Genomic DNA, 13,237 nt, shown 5'->3' with positions numbered 1-13,237 from the left:
ATTTTGAAGGGAGTTCAGAACCATCGGACTTTGCGGGCCCCACTTGCTCCACAGAAACTAGTGGATTAGAACTTTGAATTCTTCAATGATCTCTGCTTTCAGTTGAAGGTATAACTCAAAAGATATATTGCTCCAGCTTTTATTCACTTCAAAACTTAAATGAAATGCATTAGACCCCACCAGCTCCAAATAAATTGGTTTAGAACTTGAGATTCTTCAATGATCTTTGATTTTAATTCAAGACATAATTTCAATACATATGTTCTACCAGTTTCTTTTCATTTCACAAATGAAATGCATTGAGAGGCTTTCCTCTCTCTCTCTCTCTCTCTGTGTGTGTGTGTGTGTGTGAAGTAGGATGGGTGGAAGGGTTGATAGATCTTCGGGTACTAGAGGGGCATACCTCCTATGTATATGTCAAAATTACAGCAAATCTTAAATATACAAGAAGTTTCTAAAGATGTGGTTATACAGAATAGATTGTCTTGATTTATATAATTGTCACTATAGCTCCCTTAGTCCCATATACTTTTCTTCAAAAATATACCACCCATTTTACAACAAAATATTTCATTAACCACCTTTATTTTTATGTGATATCATCATCATTAATACATCATTAATTTGCTAGCAATGTTAATGGGCCAGGCTAGGCAAGCTACTTGAAGGCCTGGCCAAGAAGGAAAAGGAAGAATACTAAATAGCCTTGGTAGAGATTTTAAGCCCTTGGGTCCCAGTAGGGACTAAAATTTTTATGCTTAAATGAGCTTGAATCTGGTCCCAAAATTATTGGTAGAGTTCCGATTTGAACCTAGTCCAACCTGACCAAAAAACCTAAATTTAGGTGTCATACCCTTGGGACCAGCCTTAAAAACCCTTGGGGCCAGCCTTAAATTTTTCTGAAAATTTAATTCATGTCCCTTTTATTATGTCAATATCGACATCAAGTTTGATTTGCTTTAGATAATGTAGACAATGCCTGTGGATAATCTGTACCCAATCCTTTCTTTGCAGGCTCCAAACAAAGCTAAAATTCAGTAATATTATTAGAGGATGGTGTTTGGTTTGCTTAGGCTGCTCCCTTGACAGATTTGAGGTGCATTTTGTGTGAGGCTAGGAAAGGTGGTTGTGGGTTGGGCAGACCCACAGAAATTTTTTTTTTTTTTGACGCAAGACCCACAGAAATTTCATTTATTATTTGTTTTAGATGAAAATAAATGCCGAAAACAAGAAGCAATGCAAAGTACAGCTACATGGACTTCTACAGTACAAAACTGAATTCAGATTAAACAGCGAAAGTATGGCCATAAACTGGGGCAGCTGAAGTCAGAAATGCGGTTGCTATTGTTTCTAATTACAGCATCCATTAAATAGATCTGGATGTAAAATGACCTTTAGACAAGTTAATGGAAGTTACAAATTTTGGTGGATTTTGAGTCCCCAGATAGACAGTGCATCACATTCCTTCCAAAGTTACAAATTTCTGCAAAACTGTTTTGTACTATGATTTTTTTAAAAGAAATTTAATAGTCACTATTTTATTTTTATTTCATTTTTTGAGAATAACCTCATGGTATTAACATTGATAAAAAATTATAATGTAGTTTTGAATACTGTTATTATTGAAGTACAACTTTGATTTATGTTTTAACACAACAAATTAGTAACTCTTTTAATTTTGAGAAAATAGAGCTAATTTTAGCCATTATAAGATAATATAATGAAATAATAGAGTTAATAGTTTTTTCCTCAAATTAGTAAGTCTATTACACCATTATTATATGCTGTTATATTCCATTATAATGGCTAAAATTTGCTGCTGCTACATAGTTTAATTTTTTCAGTTTTAAAATAGTTTTGATATATTTAAGCTTTAAAATGTTTCTTTATAACTGTTCTTTCTTTATATTACTTTCTTTCATCCGAAAATAAAAATTACAATATTTTCTAGAATGGTGGTAAGAATGTTGTAACAATGAGGTATAGTTTACGATAAATATCTGTAGAGTAACATATTTAATGGATATATATAGTGTCATTTCCATACAATAGATTTTCTTATCAAAGGAAAAAGATATTAGATTTTGATTTTGCATCTTTTACCATCCTTTTCACCATCTGAAAATTCGATGTGGAACAATCAACATCACATAATATGTAAAGCACTAATTATATATAATATTTAGAGCAAGTCATCACTATATGCAATCATAATTAAAACAAACAGCACCTAATCACAAACAAATGCTTATTAGCATAGGATTGTTTTTAGCTTGTGACATTGTTTAATTGTTATATAATTCAAGCGCATGTTGTTATTGCTGTACAAAATTTCACCAATATAAAATGTGCTAAGCATGTAGTTCTCAGTAAATAAATTAAAGTAATAATGTTATATACATTTAATTTTACTCGTACAAAGAAGAGTTTGCTGGATGTTTGCGATCCCATCAACTAATAAAAATAAATGTGTTATTTTTTTGTTCCTTGATGTATCCATACTCACCTTTGCCTGATATGCTTCTTTTATCTCTTCTTCTTAAAGAGACAAGCAAGAGGATGCTTATAAACAAAAATAATGCATTCATGAGGGCATGGTTCACCTTATCACCATGCAAAACTCCTGCGGAGCAATCCTGTTTGCATTGTTTATAGTGTAATGAATACAACTTTCAGTGGCATACAAAGCTTATCTTGATATCTAATTCTCTATTCACATAACAAAGAATTTCAATAAGGAAAAATCCAAAATGATTTTGAAGACTTTGACCAAGATGTGACAAATACATTCCACGTGTTCATTGGGAAGCACACAGATTGTAGGATTTAAAGGAGAGTGATCACCTTCAGCCAACAAAGAAGTCCTCTAAATGTCTCCCAGAAAGAAAATTGGATTCCTACCATGTCGTAAGGTTGATTTCCATATCAAGTATCAATATGAGTTGAAATATGGGTTTCTTTTAAGTTACAGACTGCTTCTTGTTTAGAATGACAGCATTTAGGATATGGAGGTGGGACTGAATCTGCTGTTGCATTAATTGCACCACCAACATCCACCAGCCCACATTTATGAATAAATCTATCCATCAGAACCTAAGAGATAGCTAATGGCATCACTGTAATAACAACAGTGATTTGGACATCATCTTCCCCCCACTAATTTAACAAGCCTCTGACCTCAGGCTGTTGGTTATCACATTCTTCATAGAATTGTTGAGGGAGAGAAGAAGGAATACAGAGGGAGGTGAAGCAGCTGTGATCTTCTTCCCTTTAAAAAGTCACACCAAAAGCCAACCCAGAGAGGCTACTTCTGCATGCCTTCTTAGTTCCCATCTGGTCAAACAGCACCCACCCATCCATATTTTTCTCTCCATCTCCATACGTTTCTCATTTCCTTTTCCCTCCCAACTTCCTCCCATCTCTTTTGTTCTCCTCTGTCTTAACTACTCCTATCCCATCCATTAAACTACATGGGCATTTCTTCTTCTTTATATCTCCCACTTCCTCATTTGTCTCCAACTCCTCACACCTTCAGCCTTCCTTGCTTCCAAGCATAAGCGCACAATCTAAAAACACACACATTTTTTTTTTTTCCTAAGTTCGCATCATATCTTCCCTTCTTACTCAGTAACAACATGAAGGAAGGGGAGATGAGGAGCTCGGCAGGGCAGGTGATGTTGGAGATAGAGTCGAACAAGCCGGTGGGGAATGGAATTGTGGTGGCGGGGCTCAGCCCACTGAGTGAGACTCTGTGGAAGGAGAAGACTGATACAGAATTCATCGGCGACGTGTCGGCGAGGCTCACCTGGAAAGACTTAACGGTGACAGTGACTTTGGCCAATGGAGAGACACAGAAGGTCTTGGAGGGGCTCACCGGGTACGCCGAGCCGGGGACTATTACAGCCCTGATGGGCCCGTCGGGGTCCGGGAAGTCGACGCTCCTCGACGCACTCTCTAGTCGTCTTGCCACTAATGCTTTCCTCTCTGGAACTATCCTCCTCAATGGCAGGAAGACGAAGATGTCTTTTGGGACTGCGGTCAGCCTTTTCAGTCCATTTTCTTTCTACCAAATCTATTCTTCAGTCTGAGGTTTTGGAGGTTTTAGTAAAACTTTTTTCTTCTTTGGTTATTGGGCTAGCTAATTGCTTCTAATAAGATTTGGAATCTGGATTAGCCTTTGGTTTCTGTCTTTACTTAAAGACTTAGTTGCTCTTTTAAGGCTTTTTTCGAACTGACCTTCTTCAATTATTAATTTTAATTTGGTTGGTAGTGGGAAAAATAAAGATACTTCTGAAGAATTAATATGTCTTTTCTGTATTGTTCAGACAAATCTAGTTGCGTTCTTTTCTTATTTTCATTATATATTGGAGAATATTCAGAGTTCCATTTTTATTCATCATTTCATGGTGTGGTGTTCTTTCTCTTCTATCTCAGGCATATGTTACCCAAGATGACAACTTAATCGGTACTTTAACAGTGAGGGAGACAATATCATACTCCGCGAGCCTCCGGCTTCCTGATAAGATGCCACAGGAGGAGAAAAGAGCTTTGGTGGAGGGCACATAGTTGAAATGGGGCTCCAAGATTGTGCTAACACTGCGATCGGTAACTGGCATCTGCGTGGTGTAAGTGGAGGGGAGAAGAGGAGGGTCAGCATTGCCCTTGAGATCCTCATGAGACCCAGACTGCTCTTCCTCGACGAGCCCACGAGCGGTCTTGATAGGTACAGTCTGAATTGCATGCTTGTGAATTACCATTTGTTGCTTCTGTTTGTTCTTTCAGAAAGAATGGAGAGGGCCTAACAAGATTATTCGTCTTTTTGCTCTTGTTCTTACAATTGAATCGACCGCTCCTTTGTCGTTTCGACAAATTTAACCATAACGTAGACCTTCGATTGTCTTTAGCTTATTTATCACTTTGGTGAAAATGGACTGATTTCTATTCAGGGATCCTAAGAGGTTTCATCTGATCTATCTAATAGCCTTTTGTTTTTTCTCTTAATTGAGATTGGCATGATACAGAGCATTGTCATTTATCTGTTTTAGCATATGAATTTACGCAGCCATTTCTCTTTCATGTAAGCAGAAATGTTGTTGTGGATTTGTGGTAAGTATTAAGTGCTCTATTGTGCAGTGCTTCAGCTTTCTTTGTTACACAAACTCTGCGCGGTCTATCAAGAGGTGGAAGGACAGTCATAGCCTCAATTCACCAACCAAGCAGTGAAGTTTTTGAGTTATTCGATCGCTTGTTCCTGCTCTCGGGGGAAAAACTGTTTACTTTGGGCAGGCTTCAGAGGCATGTGAGGTAAGTGTTTGGAGCCTTAAAGAGAAAAGAGAGAATTTTGATTATCTAATAGTTTGATCAAGAGCTCTTACCTTTTGCTTGTTCGTAGTACTTTGCCCAAGCCGGATTCCCTTGTCCATCTCTAAGAAATCCTTCAGATCATTTCCTAAGGTGCATAAACGCAGACTTTGATAAGGTGAAAGCTACTCTAAAGGGATCGATGAAAACTAAGGTATGAGGGCTTATGATATGTAATGCAATTTATGGTCTTTATTTTAATATTCAAGACTAAAGTTCAGTGATCTTTGGTTTCCTTTTTTTTTTTTTTTTTTTTTTTTTTCCAGTTTGAGAGAAGTGATGATCCACTAGAGAAAATAACTACAACAGAAGCTATCCGAAGGCTAACAGAACTTTACAGTCATTCCCAATATTATTATGCAGCAGCAGAGAAAGTGGATGAAATTGCCCGAGTTGTATGTATCATATTATGCAATCTCTTTTATCCTGTTTTATCTTTTAGGTAAACAAAACCGGTAAAGAGGACTAAATGCTGATGCAAATTTTATGCAGAAAGGAATGGTGTTGGATTCAGGAGGCAGTCAGGCTAGCTTCTTCATGCAGGCTTTCACTTTAACCAAGCGCTCATTCATGAACATGTCTAGGGATTTTGGTTATTATTGGTTGAGGCTTGTGATTTACCTTGTTGTGACCATTTGCATAGGAACCATTTACTTGAATGTTGGAACCAGCTACAGCTCCATTCTGGTATTCTGTCCACCTTTTTACAATTATTAGATACTTGTGCTCACTTCCATTGACTCATTTCTGTTCTTTGTACCCACTTTCTAATAACCAAAGGTCTTTACGGTTATGAGAACTTGAAAAGGAGTTCAAAAGTGTCAATACTAAACATTACATGCCATCTGAATACCGGCTAAAAAGCTATTACAGTTGTGGACCAAGGCCAATTCAAAAGCTAGATTATATTGTACATTTTGAAATTATGCAAGAAATGGGAAAATTCCCACCAACTGAAAGAGTAACCCTTTCCAGTGCAAGCAACCTAACTATTGAATGGATGGAAAACTTCTGTTTTGAGTTGAGATGGCTAGAAAACACTTTGTGCTGCCATCAGCAACTACATAATCATCTAACTCCTAATTGTTCTAATGCAGGCTAGGGGTGCATGTGCTTCTTTTGTTTTTGGCTTCGTCACATTTATGTCTATTGGAGGATTCCCTTCGTTCGTGGAAGATATGAAGGTCTGTTCCAGTTCTTATGGTGTCATTCAATTTAAATATTAATATCGGTGTAAATCTGAATGAATAATTTGGATTGTCTCTTCCTGCAGGTTTTTCAAAGAGAACGGCTCAATGGACACTATGGTGTGTCAGCTTTTGTCATTAGCAATACACTTTCGGCGATGCCATTTCTAATCTTGATAACCTTTGCCTCGGGAACCATATGCTATTTTATGGTACGCCTTCACCCAGGTTTCATGCATTACCTGTTCTTCGTCTTGTGCCTCTATGCTAGTGTCACTGTCGTTGAGAGCTTGATGATGGCCATAGCCAGTGTAGTTCCCAATTTCCTCATGGGAATCATCATAGGTGCTGGAATTCAGGTAAGCAACATCTGAACTATCATATAATTTGTTTTTTCTTTCTCGTTCCCTTGATGTATAGTATGATTGACTCCAAAAAAGGTAAAAGAAATAAACATGTTGCTGATCATTAGTAATCTCATCAACAAACACTGAGAATTTCAGAAGTGATTATAGAATTCTGGAAATTGAAAGATTTATCATGGTATAGAACTTTTTAAGTCATAAAGAATAACATCAATTTCTTGATTGAGTCTTTCATGGTGTCAAAATTTAGTAATGATCTATATATGAATAAAAGACTTCCTGAATTTGGGCAATAGCAGAGTCTCCTGAGATGAGGAATTACATGGAACATCATACGAAAACTCTGCTAGTTGATGATGAATCCATCTCTAATCATGATATCCAAGATAATCCTGTCATGATCAAGCAGCATACAAGAAAGCAGTAGTGTAAATGCCTCAATAATAACACAAAGTCTAACCAAGCCTGCAAGTTCAATGTTTAAAGGTTCCCAAATACTAATTTTTCATTATTTTGATGATTTCATGTCATTCCAATCAGGCTGATGAGATCAGGCAACATATAAATTCGAAGCCATCACTTTCAAACATAGGCTCATGATAAGTTGATGAGGCTACATCTACTTTTCTATTAACTTTGAATGAGTTTGAATCCTTAATTATCAGAACTATGTACATTGATCTCAAAATTTGAAAAGATACTCAAGAGTCTTTTTTTAGAAAAAAATTGAGCTTCTGAAACTGAATAAAGAATCAACATTTTCAAGGGAAGTTGAATAGGATCTGAACAGTGGATTCTGTTGGAATACCTCTAATGAAGTGTTGTTTCTTATTATCTCAATTCGGAATGAAACATGGTAAGTACCAAGCAACAAGTGATATTGAGAAATTATATGTAACATATCAAGTGAGTATTTTTTTTTCTAAATTTAAAAAAGAAAAAAAATTGATGGAGACCAACAGTGAATTTATTTGATTTTTCTCCCGATTTTCTTTCAATTTCTTTTCAATAATCTCCCAATAAATTTGATATACAATTCCAATATAATTATCAGTCTTCTTCCAAATCTTGCCATAATTGTGAAACAATAGTTTTTTTTTTTAGGAATGAATGATGAGGCTCCCTTCTTTTAAAAAAGAAAGGAAAAAAGTTTCAATCTGTAATCTACAGACTAGTCATGCATCTAAATTTGCCTCTATGAATTGAAGTAGTTATTTTACTTCTGAAATTAATCAGTATGACTTGGTTGAAAATTCTTACACTTGCAACATTGAACAGGGAATATTCATGCTGGTATCTGGGTATTTTAGACTCCCAAATGACATTCCAAAACCCTTTTGGCGATACCCGATGTCTTACATCAGCTTCCATTACTGGGCACTGCAGGTAAAATGAGAATCCATAGAACAAAAGCATCTATTCATCCTTCTATTAATGTAATCATAACTGTATGTCCATCTAACAGGGTCAATACCAAAATGATCTGAGAGGTCTTATATTTGATAACCAGTCACCTGACCTCCCAAAGATTCCTGGAGAGTACATACTTGAGAATGTTTTCCAGATCGATGTGAACCGATCAAAATGGTGGGACTTGTTAGTTCTCTTCAGCATGATTGCCATGTACCGAATCTTGTTCTTTATCATGATCAAGGTAAGTGAAGATGTGACTCCATGGATTAGAGGCTACGTTGCAAGAAGGCGGCTTCAACACAAGAAAAACAGTAACAAGCATGCTTCTGCGGATCTTGCCAACAGGACACCTTCACTCAGGGCCTACGTAGTTGAAGCAGAAGCAAGTTCCACCGGAACAAGTTAAAGAAACGTAATTTAAATTTCAGAAGAGGATATATGTGATACTTAATGTTGTTTCATTCTAACCAAACACCATACATGCATGTCCATGGTGTGATTAAAGTTTATTTTGCGCTTATATATAGCACATTATAGAGAGAGAGAGAGAGATTGCTGGAGCAAATTGATGTTCAACCTCTATGAGAGGTAACTGTCATCTAAGTTTATAGTTCAATTGCTTTCATAGTTCTGCCAGTATTAAAACTTCTTTCAAATTTTGTTGACATTGTAGAATAAATAGATAAAACTGAAGGTGCTGTTGATTGTAAGTGAGACATGTTCATTTTCCTTATATAGCTCTAGCTTATGGCAATGTTACTCATGTAGAGGTCACAAGAATTCCACAAAGGTATGTTCCTTTGAAGCTATAAGGGGATTTTACTTTCCCTCGAGCCTCACATTTCCCTCTAAAAAGAAAAGAAGGCACCCCATCAGAGGGGTGTTTTATGAACATAAGATGAGTTCCTACCTTTACCCTCTAATATGCAGTACTGATCTTTCTTTAGCTGGTGGCAGCTAGAAAATGAAAGGGTCCGAGGAAGAATGAGGTTGCCAGGGGTTATCAGGATGAGAAAAGATGAAAGAAAGCATGATGAGAAACAGAAGTAGGCTATGAATGCATAATACTAAAAAACTGTTGTTTCAAAATGTTCTTGGTTATGCTCAACCAATCAAGTCTTTGCTGATCCCAAATAACACAATGACTTGCTCAGCTAATACCAGTTGAAACCAGTACTAGTGGGGATTTTCTTCATGGTAAGTAGAAGGCCTTCATATCTAGCCTTCTCGCGGAGCTAAAAGAAAATTACACCAATTTTCTTTGAAGATGTGCATGAGGGGAGGTGCAGAGGATATAAAGAGAGACATGTGCAGCATTCTTTTTCAAGCCATAGTTGGTAAAAACAATTGAAGGTGGTGTAAGCTGAAACCATATAAATGAGTCACATGGGAGTTAATGCATTGGAGCTTCATGGGCTTGAATTTTGGCTGTTCGACCCACCGACAGGGTGAAATGCCAGAAATCTGCTGATACTTTTCTCATTGTGGCTCTATGGCTCTTTGGGGTCTTAACTCCCAGGGCATATTTGGTTAGGGGGAAGTTGGACTCTGGAATAGGAAAGAGAATGAGAGACTCCAATTCCAGCCATTTGATTGGAGGGAGTTTTATTTTCATTCCTATTTCAGAGGAGAAGGAGAATGCTCCTATCTCCTAAAATCCAATCCTTACTCTCTTCTAATTTTCAAATCCCATTTTGATTTCGATTTTGATTCTGATCACTAATCAAATATATTGGGGGATATAACCATTCCGATTTCCATAGCCAGGGAAAGTCCCCTTATCTGAGACATTTGTCCTTCTATAATCTCAGGTCAAACATCTGGACAGTTGAGTAGCTTTATTGTACTGTGCTTATCTAAGGCTTCTGGACCGCAACCTTCACCTACCAACAATAAGGTTCTTCTCTAGATTGAGAGAGAGAGAGAGAGAGAGAGAGAGAGAGAGTTGAGCAAGACTCAACTGAATTCACTAAGAAGAAATGGAGAGAAAGTTGAGCAAGACTCAACTGAATTCACTAAGATAATGAAATGTATGGAGAAACAGGAAGGAAGCAAGAAGGGAGAGAGAAGGAAATGACCATAAGAACCAAAATAACTCCATATGAACTGAGCATGTGGTCAAAGCAGCCGTAGACAATAAACTCCTCGTGCAGCATGCACAACATATACGCTGTAGGACCAATGTACTGTCCACTTCCTGTTTTAGGGGCTTCTGCTGTTAATGTCTTGTCATTGAGATAAGGGAAGAAAATTGCTCATCTGAGCAACCAAATAAAAAAAATGTCCAATTTTATCCGATCTTATCCTGGAATTAATTACACCCAATCCCATCATGGATAAGAACAACTTGTACCATTTCTTATCATGCTTCCAAACTAGTCCTAAGGTTTAAGATCTGAACAAAATGCCTCCATATAAACTAAGCATATGGGCAGAGCAGCAGCACATGTTCAGTGAACTCATCACTTTGCATGCACAACACATGGGTTGTACGACCAGTGCACCATCCAATGCCTCTTCTTAAGGTTCTCTGCTGTTAATACCTGGTTATTGATTACCAGCTGAGAAAAATTAAGAGCTTTGCAGGGTAGCAGGCATAAGTTCTCTTCACACTTCTATTGTCAATTCTTCACAAAGCGAGGCTAGAGGAAGTTCATATTTGACATGCATTGCATGAGAACAGCTCTTTGTTATCCCTATCTTTGTAAGATAGAGATTTTATTTCTTTCTACACTAATATAGTAAAATGATACAGGGTGGAATTGGCACACTGCAGAATTGGCCCATAACAATGCACTGCAGTTTGAGTCCTCCAAACTGTGGACGAAGTTTTGGTCAAGCAGTGGAGCCGGTCACCACTGGCCAGTTGCACATAACCCATATAGAAGATATCGTTAATCTGCTAAATGAACTGATATCCTGAGAAACCTTATCTTCCGTCCATCAATGGACGTTTTGTCCATTAACAGGTGCGTTATCCTTGCAGTTCTGATCCTTAATATGGTTCCATCAAGGGATTTGTCTGATAATATGCCGAGAGATTTTCATTAAGATCCTTCTTTAATGTAAGATAGCACTTTCTGCATTCAGATCCTCCTTTCTGCTTCTTGTGGGACCTCCATAATTCATCATACAGAGACTCTCATAGCATGTAGTTGTTAGACATCCATTATAAGGCGTAATATGACCCACATACATATGGTTTAGTTGTTGAATAATTTCAGGTCGTAGATAACTAGCTACTTATTATCTCTAGTTATGGCTAAGGTTGTTTTCTTGATGGAAGGAAACTGATAAGGTGTTGGTTGTTTGATAATGGTTTCTCCAGCCTAGCCTATTTTAAGTATATGATATCCCATTGGTTTTATGGCTTTTATGAAGGTATAGATTAGAAGACTTCTTATTCTTAAACCATCCTTGTAGAAAGGCTTTGATCAAATGCTTGAACACAGATGGCCAGAGGTACCCAGCACCAATATTAGTGCTGCATAAAATTATTTACTGATGATATTCTCTCATATTGTGGTATCAAAGCCTTCTTCTAGGCTTATTGTTTGGTATTTAGATGAATCACATATGATCTTGATAGGATAATAATTTTAGCCGACCCATCGGATACCAGAATCAAATAGGGCAGATTTTATCTAACCCAATTAACATCCGAGATGGATATGGATTCTAGATAAAATATCAAAAACGAGATTAAATGATTAAGTATATTTTATGCATGCTTGCAATCTTTTCCCATATGAAGATTGAGCATTTACTATTAAATTTAATAATTGGTTAATTCAAATTAAGTTTATATTTCGTATCATTGATGTGTGTTTATCTTTGGTTATTACTGTTATTTTTACTACTACTTTTCTTAATAATTCTTTTTATATTACAATGTTGTGGGTGATAATTAATCTGATTGGAAGGATAAGATTCTCCTAATTCTTGAGGTATGAATTTGGATTTGGCTTTTCATGTGGACAAACCACTCATCCCCATGGAATCGTGCACGTCAAATGAAAGGGTTACTTATGAGTATCAAGAGTGATCTAATCGCTCAAGTCTTAATTAGTAAGTCCTATTTGAGTAAGGGCATTAGAGGTTCAATCCTAAAATACAATAAGATCAAAGATTATATAAATGTTATTAGGAAACAACTTGTAGGCTCTGACGAATCAATAGCCAGCACCTTAATGAAAAAGTTTTTATATATGACACATGACAAAGCAAAAGCATGCCAAAGCATATTATGAAAAATAAGGGACATTGCTGCTCAATTAAGGCCTTTGGAGGTTGAGATTTTTAAGTCATTTCTAGTGCATTTAATTTTTAGCTTTCTCCCTATAGAATATGGACTATTTAAAATATCTTATAATATATATAAGAAAAAATGATTAATTAATAAATCATATACATGCAAGAAAAAGAGAGGTTGAAGCATAAGATACCTAAGAGTACTCATTATATGAATCATGCTAAAGAAGATGCTAAAAAAGGCAAGGGTGTTACTTGGAAAAAGAAAACAAATGAGTAAATAAAGTGAATTGGCAATAAGGATAAATGCCGCTTCTACAAGAAAAGGGATTCTTTAAGAACGACTATGCCAAGTATAAGAAATTGTTCAAATAGAAAGATAACCACACATTTATACGCTTTAAATCTTGTTTTGTTCAAGCTCCTAATAATACTTCTTTGTGGACTGATTTAGCTATCATAATTCATGTTGCTAATACTATGCACTTTAAACCTAAGGAAATTAGTAGGAAGTGAACAAGCATCTATTCAGAAAATCAAATACATTCACATGTGAAAGTAGTAGGGACTTATGGATTAGTCTTAAAGTTTGTTTTCAATTAGACCTTGTAAACACCTTTTACATTCTATCATTTTCTAAAAATTTGGTTTCTATTTCAA

The 13,237-nt window shown here is 36.4% G+C and overlaps 1 protein-coding gene across 1 annotated transcript; it reads left to right on the top strand.

Annotated features, from left to right (window-relative positions):
* The first annotated feature begins 3,183 nt into the window (after positions 1 to 3,183).
* Positions 3,184 to 8,971, top strand: LOC105042831 (ABC transporter G family member 11). The gene is given in 12 exon segments (XM_010920171.4): positions 3,184 to 4,037; positions 4,435 to 4,561; positions 4,564 to 4,723; positions 5,134 to 5,255; positions 5,258 to 5,304; positions 5,393 to 5,515; positions 5,628 to 5,756; positions 5,854 to 6,048; positions 6,459 to 6,545; positions 6,635 to 6,907; positions 8,192 to 8,299; positions 8,379 to 8,971. Coding segments are annotated over 12 exon segments (2,127 nt in total). The 5' UTR covers positions 3,184 to 3,635; the 3' UTR covers positions 8,733 to 8,971.
* Positions 8,972 to 13,237: the final 4,266 nt, after the last annotated feature.

This window comes from Elaeis guineensis, chromosome 4 (genome assembly GCF_000442705.2).
Source record: "Elaeis guineensis isolate ETL-2024a chromosome 4, EG11, whole genome shotgun sequence".
NCBI lineage: Eukaryota > Viridiplantae > Streptophyta > Magnoliopsida > Arecales > Arecaceae > Elaeis > Elaeis guineensis.
Note: the sequence above shows the minus strand (reverse complement) of the source record. Positions and strands in the feature narration are given on the sequence as shown.